General features: G+C 54.1%; 1 protein-coding gene across 1 annotated transcript in view; it reads right to left on the reverse strand.

Annotated features, from left to right (window-relative positions):
• The window catches only part of LOC100152111 (coiled-coil domain-containing protein 33), a 71,763-nt gene that overhangs the window by 29,555 nt on the left and 19,144 nt on the right, over nt 1-23,064 (reverse strand). The window contains exons 4-5 of the mRNA XM_021100053.1: nt 14,877-15,040; nt 2,186-2,319 (exon numbers count right to left, since the gene is read on the reverse strand). Coding sequence (XP_020955712.1) covers nt 2,186-2,319; nt 14,877-15,040 — 298 coding nt within the window. The remainder of the gene's footprint in view (nt 1-2,185; nt 2,320-14,876; nt 15,041-23,064) is intronic.

Here is a 23,064-nt window from a genome sequence, read left to right on the forward strand (position 1 = left end):
GGGATATGAAGTCAGGAGCTCTGGTTTCTAGTACCAATATACCAACTTGCTTTGTGACTTTTAGCCAGTCGCTTAACCTCTCTGAGCTTCATGTTCCTGCTCTGCAAAATGTTAATACTTTAAAGAAGAAAAACTCTCTCTCCTAATAATTGCTGTTAATCCTAACCCTAACTCTAACCCTAAAATTGTTGTGTTTTTCAACCTATAAAATTCTAAGAAAATGCTCCTAATAACTGTCACCATTCTCCTGCTCATTAACCATCTGCAGTGCTCCCTACACTCACCTAGCCCTGACAGACTGAAAAAAACTCAGTTGAAGGATTCCAGGGCTTCCAGCCAAAGCTACAACAGTAGCTGTGGAGGTTACAGCCCCCTACAGCCACTACCCATAGGTCTTGAGTCCCCAAATCCAGTTGGAATTTACTGAGGCCAAACAAGGGGTGAATGCCCTGTGTTTCTCCCTGCTACTTCAATCTCTGAAGCTCTGTGTGGGCCGCCAGCAGATGAGCTCTAATTGGGGGGAATGGACAGCCATCCCTCCCCATTCCTGTCTCCATGCTACAAACACGCTTCATCAGCTTCTTCTCTGGGCATTGTGCCCCTCCGGCCTCCCACAGCTCCTTTTGTGTGGCCAACAAGCCTGCTTTGGCCCTGACACAGGGTTTGCAACTCCCCTTTGCTTTTCATTAACACATCCTTGAGCTCTCTCCCGCCCTTCCCCCACCTCTTGGCCTGGCCCCCATCTCACCCACCCCCCACCGCAGACATCACCACAGCAACCAGTTCCAACCAGGTTCCAACAAGCATCCAGCTACTTCAATCTGCAGAGAGGTGTCTGCCAATATTCCATGCCTGGCCATGAGGCCTCCCCACCCTCCGGCCCCTCCTGCAGTGAGTCCTGCTCCCCTCTCTGCTGCACAGATGGGCCCCAAGGACACTGACTCATCGTGTTCTTTCCTGTAATAACCCCAGATGTGTAGAGCCCAGGGCAGGATCACAGCCCAGGTCCACTCAGCACAACTCCTAACTTCCTGTCAGCTGTAGAGATGTACACACGCACACACACACACACACACACACACACACAAAACTACACACGTTTATGCACCACCAGGCACACACCAGCTCCCAGGTAAATCTAGGTGCATGCAAGACCCCCTGCTGAAGCCAGACATGTGCATGCAGACACACATACAGGATACACAGACATGCATGCCTATAGGCACAGTCACAAGCTCGTACTCACTCACACGTACAATGTTCACACGTGCATGTGAACTGGCAAGCAGGCATTCACAAAGACATGCACACACAGGGGCACATGTGCTTTTGCTTGAAGTTCTCCTCCTCTTTCGTATCTTCCTGACAGCTCCACCTATCCCTTCCTTTACAAGCAGAAAAAAAAGAATCTTTGGGCTTGACCTAGAACCAGCTACTTCTCCTTTTACTGATGCTCTTCACCCCTTTCCCCTCTCCCTTTCCACCATTTTTAGCAGCTGGTTTTCTGCTCCTAAATTGCTTACAGTGTCAGAATTCGCCAAACTGGGGACTTGAGGCTTGAGGGGGACAGTGGAGGAGCAAGAACTATTAGGCAGTTTCTATGAGCGTGTCCCTCGACCTCAGAAGCACAGAGACCCTACTGTCTGACAGTGGGCAGTGCTTGGGGAGGACAGGCAGGATAAGGGGCCATTCTAGGGACGCAGCTAGGGCTCAGGAGCTACACTGAGAGCACGGAAGGCTGATCGGGGGGTCCTCCATTTACTGATGACTTCAGCTTGAGCCTGTGACATAATTTCCTTGAACCTCGGTGTTCTCACCTAAGCAACAGAGCAGCGCTGCTCGTCCTGAGAGGAGTGATCCAGTGAGCAATGCATGGGGATGTGCCAGGAAGCTGTAATGTGCCGTTCCAGTGGGAGCCAGTGGTAATAACAACCATGAAAATAATAACAACGGTCGTAAAAAAAGATAAGCTTTCATTGTCTGGAAAATTCATTTATGTGGAACAACTCATTTTTCGAGCAGGCTGGGGAGATGAGGCATGACAGCATTATGATTTTTTTCCTTTAAAGTGCTTTTAACTGAGCCCAAGGAGACGTTCAGGTGGCTTCCAGCTGTGCCGAGACAGAGCTTGCTTCTGCCTTGCACCCCTCCCGAGTGTGCCAGCCCCCATCTGCCCCCGCCTCACCTTCGTGCCCTGCATCCTCAGCTTGGATCTCCACTTTGACAGTGTCCCCCCAGATGGGGGCTCTGGTGGGCTCCCTCGGCACAGATGTGACTGCCCTGGAGATCTGGTTCTTGCCTTCCTCCGATGCAGTTTTCCTGGGGTGGGGGGAGGGGCAGGTTGAGTCAGAGGGAGAGCACCCTGCCTGTTTCTCTCCCCTCTAGGACCCCACCATCTGTAAATCTGAGCAAAGGGTGGACAGAGCATGAAGAGCTCCCTCCCAGGCAGAGACACTCATGTCATCCCAGGCCTCTATCCGCTGCCCTGCTGCCTGAGTGACCAAGCCACCAGAGGCTGAGGGTGGAGTGTGGAAGTAGACACCTTGCCTGTCTGACTTCCTACCTCCTGCCAGGTCAGGGCTCTCTAGCAGGCACCTGAGTGCATCACTTCCCTGTCTTGACCCTCTCTTGAGGTTCTGTTTGGTGAGAGGAAGCCTCTCTGGGCTGCATGGTGCCTGTTTGGCTGGTACTTCCTTTAACCTTCATCTCCCTAAGCTTCTGGCCCAGCTACCCTGGATCTGAGCCTTTTCAATGGGGCATCCATGTGCCACCATCTTCTGCAGCACCCACTGTGTGCAAGGCCCTGGGCTAGCCACTTAGAGCTGGGCATGGGGCAGGGCAGGGAGTGGTGAGGGATTTCTGGCCAGCAAACCCTCAAGGTCCTGCAGGGTCAGGCTGTCAGAGGTGAGGCCTGGGCCTGGGCCCACTGCATCTCAGTGGATCCCACAGGTACCTGGGATAAGTGTCCCTGAGATCTGGAGCCATCAAACAGTTGAGTGAGAGAGTTAATGCTGCTTCTGTTGAGGAGCTTATTATATCAGCGCTGTAAAAGGTGCTGCTACATTAACTGCAGCAATCATGGGTGAGGAATCAGCTCAGAGAGCCTGTGGCAGGGGGAGCCACACCACACACTCAGGAGGGGGCGGCATCATGCACAAATAGTACCCCAGGGTGGGAAGCAGAGACGGCAACCTCACCAGCCCTTGGCCCCACCGCCATGTCCCCCCAAAGGGAGTGTGGAGCAGGGAAGTCGACCCAGAAGCTCAGAGCCCCATATGTTAACAGCCCCAGCCTGTGAGCCTTCCCTCAAGTAGCTGTGTGACTTTGGGCAAGGTACACTAACCTTGCTGTGCTTTACTTCCTCCATTTCTGAAATAGGGATGAGAACATCGGGTTGTTGCAGGGAGGAAATGGATTAATATGTGTAAAGTACCAGACACATTGTTAAGCACCACGAAAGTGTTAATAATAATACTGGTAATGATAATAACAATCATTTGAATTCCCCTGGCCTAGTGTCTCCCCATCTTGACCCTAACTCTGGTCCTGCAACTGGGCGTCTCTGGCTGTTGTGACCAAGGTACAGACAGACTACAGGCTTTGGAGCTAGCTTTGAGCCCATAGTTCTCTCCTGGCCAGGTTGCCTCCCACCCGAGGCTCGGTTTCCTCTTCTCTAAGTAGCACCTCCCTCTGAGGAAGATTATAAGGTCCGGAAGAAAGCATGTTGAGCTCTGGCACTCAGAAGGCCCCTGTTCATGTTAGTCCCTCATTTGTGACACAAAACAACCTGGGTGTTTCTCAAAGCTGCCTGACTACTCAGCCATGTGAAAGGGAAAGGGCTGTCCTGGGGGAAGGCTAAGCTGAAAAGGGGTGCGCTGCCCACAGAGCTGGAGCCCTAGAGTCCCCCAGACTTGGTGCCCACCTAGACATAGCCATTGCCTCCCTATACCTGCAAAGGGGTTCCTCTGGCCCAGGGGTGTGGGAAGCTGCCAGGCTGGAGAGAAGGAGCAAGGTTGTGGGGTGGTGGAGCCCAGCTCCTCGGGTCCCTTCCTCCAGCGCTGTTACCTCTACCAACTGAGGAGTACAACCTGGGCCCCTCCTCCTGCCACTCTGTGCCCTGGTTCCCCCTCAGCTTTCTCCAAGGTCAGAGGACGCAGAGCTCTCAGCAGCCCCTCACCAGCTTCCAATCCTCCTCTCTGCTCCCCACACCTCCCTTCCTGGACAGAGGGTAGAGCGGCAGAAAGGCAGAAGCACTAAGTGGGGAGTGTTGCGGGGAGGCTTGTAAGAGGAAGTCTGACCTCCTACACCCAAATAGCAAACCTGCTCCTGCAGGGCACGTGGTACTTGCATCCCTGAGCGCTTCCTGGTGCACAAAGAGGACAGAACCAGGGATGAGTGATGGGCTCAAGTCGCAGCAGTGCGGTGACACCACTAAGGTTGGAGCCTGTGACCCGAACTTGCCAGCTTGTCTTCCACCGTCCCCCCCACCTCCATGGCTTCAGCCGCTTGTCCCCTACCTTTCTCTACACAATCTCCTAAGCATATGACAGGAGGAATTCCAGGTGGAAGGAGATGGGGAAGGGTGATGGCTAAAACCAAGGAAGCCTGCTGGTGCTGACTTGGCTCAGGCATAGAAAGAGTTAAGCAAGCATCTCTCTTCCTCCCTCTCTTTCCCTCCCTCTCTCTCTCTCTCCCTCTGTCTCTCTCTCCCCTCCCTTCACTCAACACAGAGGTCAGGCAGGGCTAGGTGAGTGGAGGAGAAATAACTCCTGAGGGGTGAAGCCCCAGGGGAAGGAGGGAGGCTTTTAGCAGGTGGAGGGAGGCTGCCAGGGTAATGGCTTTTCTTGGCACAGCTGACTCCTCCAAGCCCTTGATGCTATTCTAGAAATGAGGGCTAGAGGGGCCTCTCATTCCTCCCAGAATAGGAGAAGGGAGCCAGCTCACTCTCTGCTCTCAGCCCCTGTTCTGTGCCCCCAGTCGGGCACAGAAGCTGAATTCTAGGATCCTTCAGGCCTCTGATGGAGCTTAGGTCACCCAGTTCAGTCTCAGAGTCCAGGGAGCCCCTCCGGCGTCTGCCTCCACACAGCCCAGCCTGAGCCACTGGGGAGCTGCCAGGTACTGGGCCTCAGACTTAATCCAGCCCTGGGGGCAGGGCAGCCACCCCAGGATGGGACTGGGTGGGGTTCAGAAGCACAATGCAGTGCTCCTGAGTCCCAGGCTGCAGGAAATATAAGCCCCCTCAACTTGGCCCACCCCTCAGGGCGCTGGAGGGGTGTGTATGTTTGACAAACTCCAGCCAGGCCCAAGCACAGCTGTGAGAGGGAAGGGAGGGCTCTGCTTTCCCTTTGTGAGGTCAGAACTAAGGGGAACGCACTGTCTGGTTCCCAAGGGCTGCAGCTGTGAGAGGAGGTGAGCTCTGGAAAAGCACAGCATGTTGACTGGGAGTGAGCAAGCTCCTGCGTCACTCCCCACCCTCCCCTGTCCTCTGAATGCCCTCTAGGATGTACACCACAGGGTGGGACCTGTGTGCCACTGTCCTTGTATCCAGGAAGTTTTCCAGGACTCTTCTGCTTCCCCCTTCTATTACAAGCACATATGTGCATGCATGGGTGCATGTGCATACGTGTGCACATGCACACACACACACACACACACACGCAGGCTGCCTGACAGAGGTCTGTGTGCCATGCTGTACCTGATCTCCTTACCCACCTGCCCTGTCTCCCAGCCCTCAAGCTGCCTCCATGGTCCCTAAGCCCCCCTCCTACACCTGCTCTGCTTGCCCTCTTTGTCTTCCACATTCCTGAGCATCAGAGCATGAACAAAGTCTGGCTTCCACCTGGGTGGAGCTTTGGAAGGATGCATGCCACTTGACTTGTCCTCAGTGCCAATGCCAGGGCAGCCCCTGGAAGATCTGGAGAAACAGGAGCACTCTAATTTGGATCTGTTCTGGCTGCTGGGTCCCTGGCTGGGCAGGCTCGTAAATCCTAAAGACCAGAGGGATATTCCCAGAATCCCTGGGTGGTTGGGTAGATGGAGAAGGATACGACAGAGGGCAGAACCTTTAGGCGACTAGGTGGCAGAATAAGAGGCCTTGGGACCTTCTGACCCATCCTCCACAGCTCTGCCACTCTCTCACAGGGAAACTTAGAGGGAGGAGGGAAAACAGGTTGAGATTAAGATTCCTGCCGGCCAGATGCTGCTGTGTCATGACTAGGCCTCATTCCCCTATACCTGTACCCTCCATGTGGCCCCTGAGCCACAAAGGCCAGCCTCTATGCTCCAGAAGCCCAAGAGGCAACAGACTCCCAGGCCACAGGCCTAATTCCATCCCTGGAAGGCATAGAAAGACCTCACGACCTCCTCCTGGCCCAGATGCTCAGCTTTATGCAACAGGAACAGGATGCAAGAGATGGTCATTTGAACGGGTGGGTCAAAGGCTGAATTCTTGTGTCTCTGACCCTGACTGGGCTGGATGAGGGAGGGAATGATTCCTGGAGAAACCAGGGCTTGAACAGATAAAAAGGAGGACCTTCCCCATCTGAGAATACAGCCTGAGATTCTGAGGAGCCATGAGCTCATGGGTAGGTCTGGGGAAGGGCCGCCTGGCCTATCCAGGATCAACAGGTTGAGAGCATGTCTTGGAATAGTCAGAGAGGAAGGTGAGGCTTGTGGTCCTCCCTGACTTCATTTCCTCTCCAGCCCTCTTCTCCCCACACCCACAGGCATTGTCCTCTGAGGCCAGACAGGCAGGTGTGTGTGTGCGGGGGAAGCCCTGGCTCTCATAACCCTGGCCCTCATACCTCTGGCCTTGACCAAGCTCCCCTGGAATAGCTGGGCAAGAAGACAGCACCAAAGCCTCCATACAGGAGGAGCTGAGAGAGCTGAGGCAAGGAGTGTCTAGTCTGAAGCTTCCTTCTCTCGCCTCTCCCACCTCACCAGACAACAGCCTATCCACGACGCACCCCCCCCATGCTTGCCTCTCCTCCAGCCCCCAGTGCATCTGGTCCTTGTGGGTTTTGAGCTCTTGGGAGGCTGCCACTTAAGGCGTGAGTGGGGCTGTTATTCTCGGCAAAGTGATGGGCTCTCCTCCTGGGTTCCATTTATTAATTGGACTCTAATGAACCACCACTAATTGTTGATGGTGCTACACCACTACAGGTGGGTCTCAATTTCGAGAATGGAGGCTATAAGGGGGATGTCAGCTGGAGGCCAGCCCTCTCTGCATCCACAAGGGCCTGCTCCTTCCCTTGCACTTTCCTGTAAGGAGCGGGGACTGCTCTGGAAATCAGAAATGGCACCTTCCAAGGAAATCTGAGATGAGCATTCTGGCAAAGGGAAAAATCTTCCTGTGAAACGAGAGTGCTGTTCCCCACATCCCCACCCACACTTTCATCTGAAATAGCCCTGCTCTTCTCAGGGGAGCCCCTTATGGTCAACAGGCTCCCCTCCCCCTGGCAGCTCAGGGAGGCAGCAGGGCAGGGGTAGTCTTTCCATATGGCCCGGGGAAAACCACAACCCACAGAGTTTTGCAACTGTTCCAAAGCCAGACGCAAGCCCCAGTCTGTCAGGCACTGTCACATCCTCTATCCTTCCCTGGGGAGAATGGCCTTGTTTTCCATAGAGCCCTTTCTTCTCTGTTGAGACAGGAGATGGTGCAGGGCCAAGGAGGGTCCCCACCTGTGCCATCTGCCAGCCTTTGGAATGTCCAGCTGTGGCCCACCCTGTGGCCTAGCTTGGGGAGAAGCCCTGGGAGCCATCTTCTTAGGCAGAGGAGAGAGGGTCCAGCTGTCAGTCAATACCATGGCCCTAGGGGACAGAATGACAGTCCCCTGGGCAAGGGAGAGCCATGGGTGAGACAATGCTGGGGGATCTGCCATGACTTGGAATCCTTCTTGATGGGTCACTTGAACATCCCCTCTTCTGGGGACCCCCTTTCTCATGGACGCAGCCTTAGAGCAGGAGGAACGTGGGCAGACATGCAGGTGAACTTCTCAACCTCGGAAGAATGACCTGCAACACAGCCCTGCTTCCTGCCCCCTTCCCAAGGGACAGCCTCCCTGAGGGGTCCTGGCACCCAAATGCTGGGGCCCTGAGACTGCTCGGCTACCTTCTGCCTGGGGAGACTGTGGGCACAGGACAAGTGAGTGAACAGTTATCTACTTACTCACCCCCGGCCCCTGACAGACTGTGAGCCCCTGAAGGACAGGGGCCGGTCTTGTCACTGCTGCAGTTGTTCCCAGCTCCCAGTCTGTGCACAGTGGGACCCAGCAAGTGTTTGTTGAGTGAAGGAAGGGGTGAGAGACCCTTGGAAAATCATGTGGAGACAGAGGCTCCTCTCCAGCTCTGTTGGACCAGCCCCCAGCCCAGACTGCTGGGGCCCTACTTTAAACTGTGGCAGCTCATTAGTACTATCCTGGAAGCAGCTCTTGGGCTGGGATGAGGGTTCAGATTCCAAGTTCTAGCCTAAAAGTGTGTCCTCAAAAGGAGAGAAGCAGAGCCCAACTGTGGGGCCTGGGCCCCCTTGAGGTTCTGGGAACTTGGGGTCTTGAGACCCTTGGATCCTGGCCTCTGTCCCAGCCTGAGGCCCTGTGGCTAGATCCTGGGTCTGCTTCTCCTGACTTCCATCCTGACCATCCTGATGGACCCCAGCTGTAGTCATGATCTCACGGTCTCACCCCCTAGGCCCTGCTTTTCCAACACGCACAAAACACTTGTGCATATACCTAGCACTCCCCACAAGCCCTGGAGCTGCCTGGGAAGTCAGAAAGTGAGAGATGGGGGACGAAGAGGGTCAGGACCACCAGCCCTTCTCCTCACTCAGGGACAGCTGCCCCTCTGTCCCCACCTTTGTGGGAGTAGTCAGGGGAGGCCACAGGGTTAAAACCCCTCAGTATTCCCAGGCCAGAGAGACCACATGAGCACTCAGGCTCACAGGATGTGGGTTTGAGTCCTGGCCCCACTGCCTACTGACTGTGTGAGCTCATCCTCTAAGTTCAGCTCCTCCCGATAATGGCTCCCTTAACTCACAGGTTTCCAGGTGGATGGACAGCCACAGAAGAGGAGGGGATGAGAAGGCCAGTTTGGGGAAGGCTGACTCTGGGGTAGAGGGGACATCGACCAGTGGGTCCATAGGGCTGGAGCTTAGGCAAAAGGCTTGACCTGCATCCAGACACTCTGGAGGCTTCAGGATAGGGGTGGAGGGGGTTTCCTGGGGTGAGGGAGACCTCCCAGGAGAGCAGAGCTGCAGGGGAGAGTCGAGGACGGAGAGTTGAGGACTGAACAGGGCACGTGGGCAGTCACAGGGTACAAGGAGAAAAGACCCCACAGAGGAGTGGGCAGAGAAAGAAGGGGGAATCAGAACAGGGTGTCCTGGAAACAGAGAAAGAAGGGCTTCAAGAAGGCAGGACACCTCTGTCAGGGCAAAGGGTCAGTGGCCAGATGGGGACGGTCATCTTCATCTGCTCCACTCCCACTGGTCAGCACTGTGATCTTCCTCAAGTCCCTTCACTGCCCGGGGCCTTGGCCTCCTTGGCTATCACATGGGCGAATGCAACTGCCTCCCAGGGCTCTTTCAGAGACCACGTGGGTGACGAACTGAGCTCCAAGTGAGCTCAGCATGGTACCTCCTCAGCAAACAGGGGCCACTTTACTCCTGGTACTGTCCCATGACCACTGTTGCTGTGAGTATTATTTTTGTTGAGTCCAACCCTTTGGCTGCTGAGACAAGCTCAAAGGTCACCTGTAAGTCATGTGGGGCCTCCACCCACTTCACCCAAATTCCTGCCTTCTGGGGGCCTTTGGCCAAGGCCCACCCACCAACAGGGGAAGGTATGAGCAGTCAGGTCCCAGGAGGGGTCTTCAGATTGGTCAGCAGATCTTCTCTGCAAATCTGGGTGAGGACCCTGATACCAACTTCCAAGGACAATGGTGACATGACGATCAAGGTAGAGAGGGAGGTGGAAAGAGCTTTCGGATTTGGCAATCTCAGATCCTGGTCTCGGTACCCAGTAGTTCTGCGACTTTAGGCAAGCCACAGAAATGCTCTGAGCCTCAGTAACCTCATGTGTAAAATGAGGCCAGTGTTACCTAGCTCACAGGATCCAGTGATGATTCAATGCTATCACACACGCACACACCCTGTCCTAGCACATTTGACAGGTTTATGGTAGACACTTGGAAAACACAATCTTCTTTAATCTTCCTCTCTTACAAGGACCTTAGACAAAACTGCTCTACTTTAAACATCGTCTTCAATTAGTTGTTAGGCTCAGTCTGGGGCCAGGGTCAGGGCTCCCAGGGTCCTCCAAGAAAACCAAAGATCCTATGCGTATGACTAGCTGACCTGATCTGTGCCCTGTCCCTCTTACACCAGCTGGGCCCAAGCCTGCCCCATGTGCACAGAGGAAGTTGCCCTTCCCGTTCCAGTGTGGGCTCTGTCTCTGCTTGTTAGCTCTGTGCAGCAGGTGGTCAGAGAAGCGGCTGCCAAATGGCAGCTCAGCCACGGAGCCTTTGGCCAAGGGTCAGAACCTCATAGGCTGTCTCCTGGCTGGCCCTTTCCCCACACTCTGCCTGCTGGGGTACTCCCCACCTGTCAGGGCCACTGCCTTCCTGGTCCCTGCTGTGCTCTGACTGGCAGGTCTCTCTGTGCCAAGGTGGGAGGCAGGGGCTGGACACTGCTCAGGCTCCAGAGCCTTGATCCCGGCCCATACCAGTCATGGGAGACCTTGGGCCTGGCCACAGGCCCAGCAGACCTGGACACAGAATCTGCTGTCTGGTACAACTGGGGCACTTACTGACTGTTCCCCAGGCCAGAGCACAAACCAGCTTGGCAAGCTTGGAATAGCATGGAGGACAAGGCTGGCCAACCTGGCCAAGGGAAGGTCCCTGCTCAGAGAGGGGCAGGGACTGGCCTGAGGTCACACAGGGAATTGGGGCTGTGGGCCAGACTCTGGGTTTTCTGATTGTATTTCAGCTTCTCTCCACTGCCCGGCAGATTTCTTCTGCTAGGTCTCATGTGCCCACTGTGACTGCTACTAAGGATATGCCCCCCACCCCATGTCATGCTTTAAAGCTGCCAGCACCTCCCACTATCTGGCTCCACCTTCTCTACAGCTTTTTGGGTAGGTACCCAGGAGAGGCATTTGGGCATTGAGCGGTAAAGTAACTTTCCCAAAGTCACAGAGTATGCTTGAAACAGGACTGGATTCATTCACTCATTCATTCAACAACAATTTATTGAGAGCTTCCTATGTTTCAGAGACTGTGTTGAATGCAGGGATAGAATGGTGAAGGAAACAGACCCCGTGGTTTCTCAGGGAACTAGTGGGACACAGTGTGGGGAGGCACTGATGAAGCATAAGCCAAGAATCACATACAAGCACATAAAACTCGTGAAACTGCAGCTGCAACCCTGGAGAAGTACATAGTCCCTCGGAGGCATGTACTGGGGGAGAATGTGGCCTGATCTGGAGGTCAGGGTGGGCTTCCTTGAGGAGGTGATGACTGAGCTAAGATTAAAATAGAGGAAGGGAAGAGAGAATGTTCTGGGGCAGGGAGAGTGCAAAAGTCTGGAGTAGGAGAAAGAGGGTCTGCTTAGAGAATTGAGAGGTGTTAGTTCATTAGGTGTGGCTGGAGCAGAGAGAGGGAGGTGGGAGGTCAGGTTGCTGGGGAGCTGGAGGGGCTGATAAAAACCCAAGCATCTTGGGCTGACAAAAACCCAAACATGTTGGCACAGATTTGATCCCTGGCCTGGAAACTTCCACATGCTGTGAGTATGGAAATAAAAAATAGGAGTTCCCAGTGTGGCCCAGTGGGTTAAGAACCCTTTGCTCTTTACCCTGGGAGTAATTTGAAGCCATTGGAGGGTTCAAAGCATGGGTTCCTTTGGTACTATGGCACCAGAGTATTGAATGATAACCTGCCTTTAGAGGGGATCTGAAGAGGGGCAATATTAGATGTACCACAAGAAGAAAAGTGCAGAAACCTAAGGTGGTGGAGCTTGCAGAGAAAAGCAGCCAAATTTGAGACAGGAGAAGAATCAACACGATTTGGCAAGGAACTGGATGAGGGCAAAAGAATGTGGTTACTGATGCCACAATAGGGATGAGCTCATGCAAAGAGAGAGTACAGAGAATAGGAGAGACCTAGTGTTGAAACCTGGGACAGGCCAACATTTAACACCAGGTAGAAGAGATAAAGCGGTACACGTTGAAGAAAATAAGAGCAGAGCATCTTGGAAGCCAAGAAAAGAAAGGGCTTCCAACAGAATGAGTGGTCCTGAGGGGCTCTTGCCCAGATGAGATACTCACTGGATGGGGAGCTAGGCATGGCGATCACTGGTGAACTTAGAGAAGGGCTTTCAGTGGAGAAGTGGGGTCAGACTGGAAGCAAGTCAATGGCTCAGATGGAAAGAGACAGAACCAACCACAAAATGAGCCAAGTGGACCTATTGGTCTGGCATAGATGCCACTGGAGCACACACCCTATTATTAGATTTGCTTAAGGCTAGAGCCTGCAGGGTGAAGGGAAATGGCTATGCCCCAAACTAGAGAGGCCTCATCTTTGAACCTGAACCCTCTTCTGCTCCCTGCTAATGCAATGAGTGATTGAATGGCTTCAGGGCACTCTCAGGCCTGTGCTTCAACCCCCATCCCCTCTCCCCGCTGCCCCCCTGCTGGGAAGGCAACAATCCAGAGAGGAGGGCAGTGGAACTAGGCAGAGAGAGGAATCTCCAGGATCCCATGCCTAGTTGGAAGGGAGACAATACAGGATGGCAGAGAGTAGGAAACAAAGCCAGGAGACTGCCTTGAGGGCACCAAAACACAGGCAACAAAAAGATGGGAGACACTATTTTGGAAGAATATGAAATTATGTATATATATATAATATGTTACTTAAGATTTAATATTATTTAATATATATTAAATATATAATATATATTTTAAGCATTAAAATATCCATTGTGAGAAAAATGAAAACTTTAGTGGACTTGCTTATGCCTATTGCATGCTTTGTTGCTGTGAATTTGGAATCAGACATGGGGCACAAGTAACATATTCTTTCCAGGTTTAGGGCTTCTGAGGGTCTCCATCCTCCCTCTGGGGTTCCTGCCTGGGGCTGGGGGGTTGCACTGAAAGCCCCTTTCAGGTCCTGACAGCTGGGCCTTCTTTCTCAGAAGCCCTCCCTTCTGCTTTCATTTGCATCTCATTAGCACCTCCCAGGGCTGGTGGCAGCTCAGCTGCCTGGAGCCCTGGAACGCTGGCTTCAGGATCGCCCAGGCCTGCTCCCTGCCCCCTCCCTGGGTGGAGATGGGTGCAGTGATGCGCTCCCCACCCCCTCTCCACCCCTCACCCAGGCTCAACGGCTTGGCTCCCACTGCGTGTTCCCATGGCAACCGGGTGATGGCACAGGTCGAGGTGCCTGTCGAGGAGCCAGGGGCCACCCAACTCCCCGCCCTGCCGCCAGGACTGGATTGGAGATAGGCAGGGCCTCAATCTCTTGAGATGATCAGCGATAATTGGTTTATGGAAATAGCTGAGGGGAGAAGGCAGTGAGGGGAGAAGGCCGCTCCCTGCCAAGCCTGCTCTCTGCCACCTGTCCTTCCTCACCACGGAAATGGAGTTGAGGGAGGGGAGGGCTGAGGAGCTGGGCAGTGGAAGTGGGGCTTTTGAGACAGGCAAGTGTTTCACCTGTTGGGCTCTGACACACCATCTATCCTCCTTTCTCTGTGTGGGTGTGTGTCTGTGTTGGGGGGGGGTGGATTTGTTGTCATAGTAACCTGGGTATTTGCCTGGCTCCTTGATCCCTAAGTCTGTGCTCAGGCCTATACTGGGCACATTGTTGGGGAAACGAAAAGGGAGACAAGGGATCGGTCCTAGGCAGCCCCAGTTCAGGGGACAGAGGGGCAATACATAACTTTATTTATATAAATATGTCAGACAAATGTTGCCACTGTTCCAAAGGAGACAGCGCTCAACCCAGGTGGCTGCCTGGAGGAAGAGGCTCGCAAGCAAGGCTTTGCAAGTGGGGTTTCAGAAGATGTTGGGGCAGGCACTCCCCAAGAGAAAGTGTGGGCAGAGCCTGCAGGCAGGCACTGAGTGTTGCTGGTAGAGGTGGAGAAGGGGAGGTGTAGGTAGCTTGTGGGGAGGCTCCCAATGGCTACAGAAGAGGCTAAGGGATGGCAAGCTCATGGGAGGGGGCTTGATAATCAAGACTGAGCCCAGGTACAACATCCATATAGAAGGCTTGCTGGCTGGAGACTGTTGCCCCTTGATGCCCTTCCAAGAGCAGTGAGGCCCATGAAGTGGGCAGTGGACACGGCGTGGCGGACCTCACTTGGCCACCAGGCTGTGAGAGGTGTGTGCCCTGACTACAGCTGGTTGGAGGGGGCCGTGCATAATAGGATCGGAATTAGGGAAGCCCCTGTGATAGAAATGACTGGAGAAGTGGGGAGGGCCTAGGAGGATGGTTGTGAGGACCCTACCCCAGGACTGGGTGCGGTAGGATGGGGCACTAGGAGGCTGGGAGAGGCCAGACTTAGGTCTTCTCCTTCCCTTGACCATTACCTCCCACTGAGCCCAGCCCAGGCCTCTGCCTCCAGGGGCCCTGACCCTTGAGTTGGATTTGTGGCCAAACCCTGGTCAGCTGGTTGTGGGGTCAAGGAGTGGCTCTTGCCTCCCTTCCCGGCCCACACAGCAGGGAGGAGGGCCAGGCCTCACATCTGCAGAGCCCAGAGCCCCTGTGTGATTCACACTTGGCTTCCCCTCCAGGTACTACAGTCCCAGCCCAAACCTTTGGGTGCTCATATTCCAAATACCCATCTGTGTCCCAGCCTGGACACTGTCCCCTGCCCCCACTCTTAGCCAGCTACTTACACTACCACAAAGGGCCACGGCTCAGAGCCATCTTTGCAGGTGGGTAGGTTGGTGGCCCCATGGAGAGTGACTGTGATGATCTCCTTATTAGGGGGAGCCAAGTGGCTGATGACAGAGTCCACATTCTGGGAGGTATTCGGGGGGTCTTCTGGGCCCTCAGTGACCTGTGGAGAAAGCCAGGGCTGAGTGGCCTCTTCCAGTGTGGTCACCTCCCTTTACCACCTCCCTCTAACTCCAGCCCTGTCACAGCTCCCCTCCAAGTGGCTGTTTCCCTCTGTCATCCCCATACCACATCTGGAACCATAGGAGCAGTCACCTTTGACCCCACTTTCTCCTTTCTCCCACACTCCACATCTCTGTCTCCCTCTTGCCTCCCCCAGTCCTGGACCCATCACTTCCAGAACCAGACAGGGGACTGCACCTTTCAAGGCCAGTCCCACCTCTGAGCCTCTGCTTTTGCTGGTACCTTTCCTTGTGATTTCTAAATCTGCCTGCTTTGGAAGTACTGGCCATCAGCCCGCTTTGCTGCCTTCTATAACTTCACCCCAGGCCATTTGTCACCTCAGGTCCTTCCTGTGCATAGCACTTTATAGTTTATAAGGCTTATCCACATCCATGAAGTCACCCAAAGCAATTAATGGAGATGAATGAATGTGTCTTTCCCAGATGCCTCATCTATATCCATCTTCTACCCAAGAAACCCTGCAGACCAAGCAAGAGGAGAGGTGCCCGCACAGGGGCCTCTTAGGCGGGCTGTCCCAAGCAGACGCATGTGCAGGGGCTCAATGGTGCAGCAGCTTGTGGAGTCACAAGCCGGAAAGCAGAACCTTGAGCAGAGGCAGCAAAGTGAGAAGGGGAGGGAGCCTCCTGAGGCCCAGGGCAGGCTCAGTTTGACTCAGGAGGCAGTGGGGAATCAGGAAGGGTGGCAGAGCTGGGTTAGGGACATGGGGCTGCTGTGGTTGGGGTGTCCTGTCCTCCCTCTGCACTTCCTGGCTGGCTCCCACTCACTCCCAGTACCTGGAATTGACACAGTTGACCTTAAGCCTCATCTGGCAGGAAGCCACTCCCACCTTTTGTCCCTTCCATTGATTAATCAGCACCAGCTGATGTGAGAGGCCACGGAGGTGTCCTCCTGGCCCTAGGAGGGGAGCAGTGGGCCTCCTCAGGTGGGGGTGCAGCCCTGGAGGGAGCACTGGAGGCTGACCCAAGAGAAGCTTGGTCTGGGAGATCCTGCATTCCAGGGCAGGCGCTGGCAGGGGTGGGAAGAGTCCACAGAGACCATGGAGAACAAGGTGAGCCAGAGGCCCAGAGAAGAGTGAGGGTCTGGTCCTGGGCAGGCTTTGTGCTCATGGCAGCCTCAACAGGTTGGGTCCCCTGGCTCTGTCCTGATAAAGACCGAGTGTTGGGAGGGGCTGAGTTTAAACCAGCTCTGCCTCTCACTATGGTGGGACCCAAAGCCAGCTGTGCTCTGAATCATTTTCCTCAACAGGATGATGAATGCTTGGGCCAGCCTGTCCGAAACCCACCCTGCTTCCTGTGCGAGGGCCCAGGTTCCCCATACACTGTTCCCCTTTGAGCCTGGGGGTCCTGGCACAGTAGCTCCTGATGCCGGGAAGCCTCCAGGCAGAGGGAAAGGGAAGGGCTTTTCATGGCTGTTGCATGCAGTTCCTGTGCTACTTCAATCCGTCAGCACGTCCTGCCAGCCCCACCTTCAAACCAGGTCTAGAATCCAACCCCTTCTCAACATCTCCAGTTGGGACTAAGACACAGGATTCTTGCACTTGCCTCCTCATTGCTCTCTTATTTCTGTTCTGGCCCTCCCTCATCTCACAGAACAGCCAGAGGGTTGCTCTACAAATTTTAATCAGATCACATCACCTCTCTGCTCAACATCCTACAGTAGCTCCCTGTTTCACTCAGAGCTTCACTGCGGCCTGCGAGGACCCTCCAGCCTAGGAAACTGACTTGTCTTATCCCTTGCCCACTCGCTCCAACCACGCTGACCTTCTAGTGGTTTAATCCCACCCACCAGGCTGGCTTTTGCCTCCCAGCCCTTGCCCTGGCTGTCCCTTCTGCCTGGATGGCGCTTCCCTACATGTTCGTCACTGTGGCTGCTTCCCTCACTGCCTCACATCTGACTCTTTATCAGAAAGTACAGGCTGTGGTCCTTGCCTAACAAGATGACTAGACGGGAGGTGAGAACATTACCCTCCTCCCAACCCCAGAAGGGCTAGCCCTACAGAGACTCTCCTTCCCTTCCCCTGGACTAAGGAGCCCCTCCCCCAACCCAGGACCCCACAGGAGCCACCACCATCTGCAGAAGTGTTGAGGTCCCCCCCTCCTCCATTCCAGGCCATTCGGGAGGAGCGGGAGGGAGAAGTCCCTGCCAGGGGGAGGGGGAAAGGGGAAGAAGCAGCCACAGAGCCACTCCCACCCACACAGATCAGAGCAGCTGCCTTCCCAGCGCTCCATCCTCACTGCACACCCCATAACCCATTCATTCCCCAGAAGGTTCCATCTTCTGGTTTGGTGAAATAGGAGCAAGACCAGCAGCCTAGGGGTCAAGAGCCTTAGGTTTCTCTCCAGTTGTGCCCCCAACGATCTGGGAGATCTGAGCCTTAATGTTCCCACATGGTCACTGGGACTGTCTGGAATGGTCTGTAACTGAGTCTTCCCAAGAACTGACCTAAGATTCCTGCAGCAAGGTCAGGAGAGGTGACTATGTCTCTCCCACTCCTGGATTCCCAGGAACTCCTGAAGATAGTAGTCCCAAGCCCTCGTGAGCTCCCTGGGGCCCTAGAAGTGAAGGGATGGCAGTACAGCGGTTGTCCGAAGGCTCACTGACTCCCTGGCAGCCCCAAGTCCAACAAGGCATTTTACAGACCAAGTCGGGAGTGGTACCTCCTCTACATCCTCTCTGTCCTACACATGCTCTATGCCTCCCCTCTGGGACAGCCTTACAGGAAATAAAGTTTGCAGGGGGCTTGGCAAGAACTGCTCGTGCTTCACTTTGGGGCATGAGGCCAGCTGCCCAGCTGGTACTTCCTGGTGCGGCTGGTAGGCACGTGCCCACTGGGCAGGCTGGGCTCAGGGCCAGGAAGGTCTGGGACCAAGGAGGAGGCCTGGAGGGGGGTGGGGGACAATGGGCCAACCTTTCTGCTTTCCCCTCTTTCCTGCCTATGTCTGGAAGGGAATCTGCAAGCTTTCCTCAGACATGTGCCTACATCAGGACCAATATCGCACCCCACCCCCAACCCCTGCCCTTCCCAGGCCTGTGGTGGAGACTTTACCAGGGAATAGAAAATGTACTTGCTAGTCTACATATGGGGGAGTAAACCGTGGCTGATGATGAAACCAAGTCTAAGTTCCTATAAACTCACCTGTGGGAGCGAGATGAACCCTAAGGAGGCAATTCACTTGCTCTGAACACACTTCTGACCAGAAGTGGAGCTGGATATGCCATAGGCTTATGCCCTGTTAACTCACCCAGCACTGCTAGGTTGCATAAAGCAGTGGACAGTATTTTCAGGCAGAGGTTTGGCTGGCTTACTGCTGCCCAAGGCCACTCAGCCAGTCCTGGCAGGACAGGGTTGTGAGAACCCAAGCCCGCCTGACCCCAAAGCCCAACCCTCTCAGCTGCTCCACTGGGGCCCAGCACGTGGGCAGGCTCAGGAGCAGCTGATTCCAATGTCTCACTCTCTAGTCTGCCTTGCCCTCAATAAGCCAGGATTAGCCAGCAGACGTCCTGAGAGACCTGTGACTGCCCATCACCCAGGGCATTTGGAGATATGTGTGGTGGGGGGAGGGGACATGGTGGGGGTAGGAAGACTGCACCAGCAAGGAAGGAGTTAATGGTCTATTGGACAGGAACTCAAATTGGCTCTGGTTGGGAGAGAGGTGCAGGAGACAGACTCTTCCATCCTTCCCTGGCCACTCCTCCGCCCTAGCAATCTGGGAGGCCATGAGAAGCAAGGAAGCGCAGTCCTACCCTCCAGAATGTCCCTGGATCTAAGAGCCATGCCAGCTGGAGAGCCTCTGCCAGAGGCCAGAGAAGGGGGCACTGGGCTGGGAAGAAGGGGGTCTGGCTGCCCTGATCGGTCATTTGGGCTGATTCACTCCAGAGGCCTCTGTGTCACCAGCTGTATCACAAGGGCTTTGAATTAAAAATGGTCCCTTATGTTCCTTCTCTTGCCTGGGAGTTACAATAGCCATGGTGAGGTCCTTTTATAGGTGAGGAAACAGGCTTAGAGACAAGAAAGCCCTTGCACCAAAGCACACAGCTTAGTTCGCAGGGACAGAGCTGGAAAACCAGGGTCCATCTGCCCCCACTTTCTGCTGTCTCTGCTCTGCTCTCACCAGCTGTTCTTTGGACGTGACGTGCTTTCTTTGGGTCCCAGTGGATACATGCTTGGGCTCATAACCTGCGTCAACAGTACTAGCAAATGGTACTAACAATAGTTGTGATGTCTGTGGCAGGAAAGGATTTTCAAAAGCACACAAAAGCAAAAATTGTCAAGAAAAGGAATGATAGATTTGATTACATTAAAATCCACACCAACTTCTATAATGGCTGAAATCACCAGGTTGAGCTGATTCACCTGCAAACACTCTGCATTTCAGATCCATGTATTCCAGGAGTGTAGGACACTTCACCTCACCTGGAAGAGCCACAGAACCCACCTCCTTCCCCATTTCACAGCTGTGAAAACTGAGGCCTAGAGAAAGGCTCTCCAGTCATGATTGAGGAGCAACAAAACAATGGACTTTGAAGGACAGATGATTTCATGCAGGTGTTTGATCCATGCCCCCAGGCCTCACCTTTTTCTTTTTCCGTCTCATCCTCTTGGGGGCAGGGGTGTTTGGCCTTGTTTAACAATCTTGGGGACCAGTACCTGGTATTGGTGGGTGATCAATCCTGCCCAGACAGCTAGCCTGGGTGCCTTGGAGTCTTTGGGGGTGGCAAACAGTATGGAGCATCAGTGTGGTCTCTGGGGTGCCAGACAGGGCTCTGGGGCCTGGGCAGGGGAAAGAGGAGGGTGGGGCAGGGGTCTGGAGCTTCTCAGCAGGGAGACATTATGAAATTGGAGGTGTCCCAGGGGCTCTGGGCCATGGCCAGCAGGGCAGGGGTCAACAACTGGGCAACTGGCTCTTGGTACCCAATGGGAGTGGTCCTCTTTCTGCCCAGACCTGGAAAAGCAGTGAGCTTTCCCACCCAGCTGGGTCACCTGGGCAACGTTGTGTGACATCATAGGGCAGAGTATAAGTCACAGAGACTTCTGTCAGGTGCAGATGGGGGGAATCAGAAGCCATTTCCCTTATTTCTGGAGCTGTGTCCTCCTGCTTTCTGCCATTCAGTCAGCGCCCTTCCTGCTGGTGGCACACCTAACAGCCCATAAACCAAGATTCCCCTGCGCTCAGCCACATGCTGACCACACGCAGGAAAGGAGGAGACTCAGATGTTGCCTGCAAGGAAATCGCAACTTGTTCCTCAAACAACTATTTCTGTTAATGAATCTGCAGCCATCCTGCCTCTATAGAATACCACAGTCTTTTGTTTGTTTAATAATAATAAACATAAAGTTCAGGAGAATGGTTTCCTCTTGGAGGATGGGTGGGAGGACGGGAGACAGAATGGGGAATAGATGTGTTATTGTAACGTTGTCTCTTAGATGGGGTGGTCAGTTAGTGGGTGTTCATTATATTCTTGAGAATAAATGATAACTAACAAGGGCCATGTTTGGGTCAACAATGGTTTTTAGGGTATGGCCCAAAGATGATGATCAATCTAATTCTGAGCTCCACAGAAATCATTACCAAGACAAAAATTTTTTCTTTTTATTTTTATTGAGCACTTACCACATGCCAGGCACAGTTCTAAGTGCTTTTATGCATGGTGAGATGGCAGAATGAGGTATGACTGGATCTTGGCTGGGGTTGGGGTCTGCTCCATGGGAAGGCGAGGTCTGAACTGACCTCCAAGGATGATCAGGAATCCTGGGCTAGCGAAGGTGGGATGGGGAACACTGGTAAAGACCCCTGTGGCCCGTCTCATTTTTCTGCCAGCTGATTTAAGCTCTATACTGAAAGTTCATCTCATTTTTCTTGATGTGGGGGCCAAGAGCAGGTGTACCCTGGCAGCAGGAGCACACTGCTTTGTGGAGACCTCCTAGCCTACCTCCCACCCCACTCCAGAGAGAGAGAGGCAGAGAGAGTGCTTCTCCCCAGTTTAAAGACAGAAAAGCTGAGGATTCACCTTTGATTAGAACAGAAAGGTCACCAGCCGAGGTCACCCAGATGGTTGGGGATGGAAGCTGTGAGTCCCACTCCCAGTTTTCTCCCCTCTCAGGCCTGGGCCAACACGGTCACAATCTAGCAGGTGTAGAAAGGGTCTCAGTGGATGGTTCCCCAGTCTCCTTAGAATGCTTCTCTCTTCCTCTCAGTCTCTTTGGGAGCAAGTTGTGGTGGGAGGAGGGGACCAGCACTACTCCACTGCATACAGGGGACATTTGCGGCTCAGTCCAAGGCCCTGCAGCAGGTCTGGAAGAGGCCAGCAGGGCAATTAGGGAGCACACATTAAGGAGGCACAGGCTCTTAGGGCTATGTGAATGTTTCTGCCACCACACCTCCTTAAATTCTGTACCCTCACTGCCTTGCCTGCCTCAGTGTGGCCCCTGCCCTGTCCTGCAGCTCCTTCCAGTGCCCCCCTGGGCTCTGGGCTCTGACCCAGCTGCCCTACCAGCATCTGAGCTTTCTGCTGCTGCAGCCCCTATTGCCTTCCTGCCTGGGAAGAAGATGATACAACTGGGCCCTGGCTCCAAGCCGTCTGGCTCCAGAGCACTAGTGAGCCCTGCACCCTGCACACTCAGCAGCCTCCGGAAGGAGAGCATTCCCACCACCTCCCTGGACCAAGAACCTGACTGCCCAGCTCCCTGGACCAAGAACCCCTGGGACATTCACTCCTGTGCTACACTAACCTTCCCATCCCAGAAAGGCAGTGAGACAGCCAGCAGCCTGGAGACTGGATACGGCTTTCCTATTTAACACTATGAACCTCCCACCCCTCTCCCACCAGTGGTTCTACCTGCCTCATTCCCCTTTCTCGGTAAGAAGAGCTCTGCCTCCCCAGCCCAGAGAAATGAACCTGCTTCCTGAATGGCCAGAAGACCTTCTGCTCCCCTGCCTGAGAGTCAGCCCCAAGCTTTGATGACTCAGGGAGATGCCACTGTGAGGAAAAGCAGGTAATGATTGATCTCACTGCTAATAGGTAACCCTACCCACCCCCTGCCTCCCAAGAGAGAACACTTGGAGCTGCATCATTTAGTGGGGCCAGGGGTTAAGCACAGCCGTTAGGAAGCCCAGAGTGGCTGCTTTGGATCTGGGGTGGGCTCTTGAGGAAAGAGGGGTCCTGCTTCCTCCCATGGCTTTGAGATGCGCCAGCTGGGCGGCAGGAAGAGTCTATCCTCCACCTCCCCCATTCTTTTACCACCACTACCCCCCTCCCATCACCTTCTCTCCATTTCTTTTTTTTTTTTTATAAGATTTTTTTTTTCTTTGTCTTTTTGCCATTTCTTGAGCCACTCCCATGGCATATGGAGGTTCCCAGGCTAGGGGTCTAATCGGAGCTGTAGCTGCCAGCCTACGCCAGAGCCACAGCAATGTGGGATCCGAGCCACGTCTGTGACCTACACCACAGCTCACGGCAATGCCGGATTGTTAACCCACTGAGCAAGGGCAGGGATCAAACCTGCAACCTCATGGTTCCTAGTCGGATTCGTCTCTCCATTTCTTTTGGGCAACTGGATTGGGCTTCTGGGGAAGGAAAGGGATAGATGCGGTGGGAAACTTGGTATGATTTTTGTAGCAAATGACAGTTGATAGCTGTGTGATCTTGGTTCAAATGCTAACCCTCTCTGAGCTTTGGTTCCCATCTTTATACAGTGGGGAAATCCAGGCAGCTCTGAGGGCTGAATGAGGCAATGCAGGTAAAGCACTTAGTGCTGATATTCAGTTCAGTGCTCCCCCAAATGCTTGCTCTCTTCCCCGCTAAACAACCTTGGACTTGGCAGGTTCTCCCCAGAAGCAATGGGCCAGAGAAGTGAAAAATGCCTGCAGGTCACAGCATGCACAACTCCACCCAGTGCCTGAGCCTTCACCCTCAGCCCAGATAATCCAGCCCCTCTCTCCTCTT

The sequence above is a fragment of the Sus scrofa genome, chromosome 7 (genome assembly GCF_000003025.6).
Source record: "Sus scrofa isolate TJ Tabasco breed Duroc chromosome 7, Sscrofa11.1, whole genome shotgun sequence".
In the NCBI taxonomy this organism is placed as follows: Eukaryota; Metazoa; Chordata; class Mammalia; order Artiodactyla; family Suidae; genus Sus; species Sus scrofa.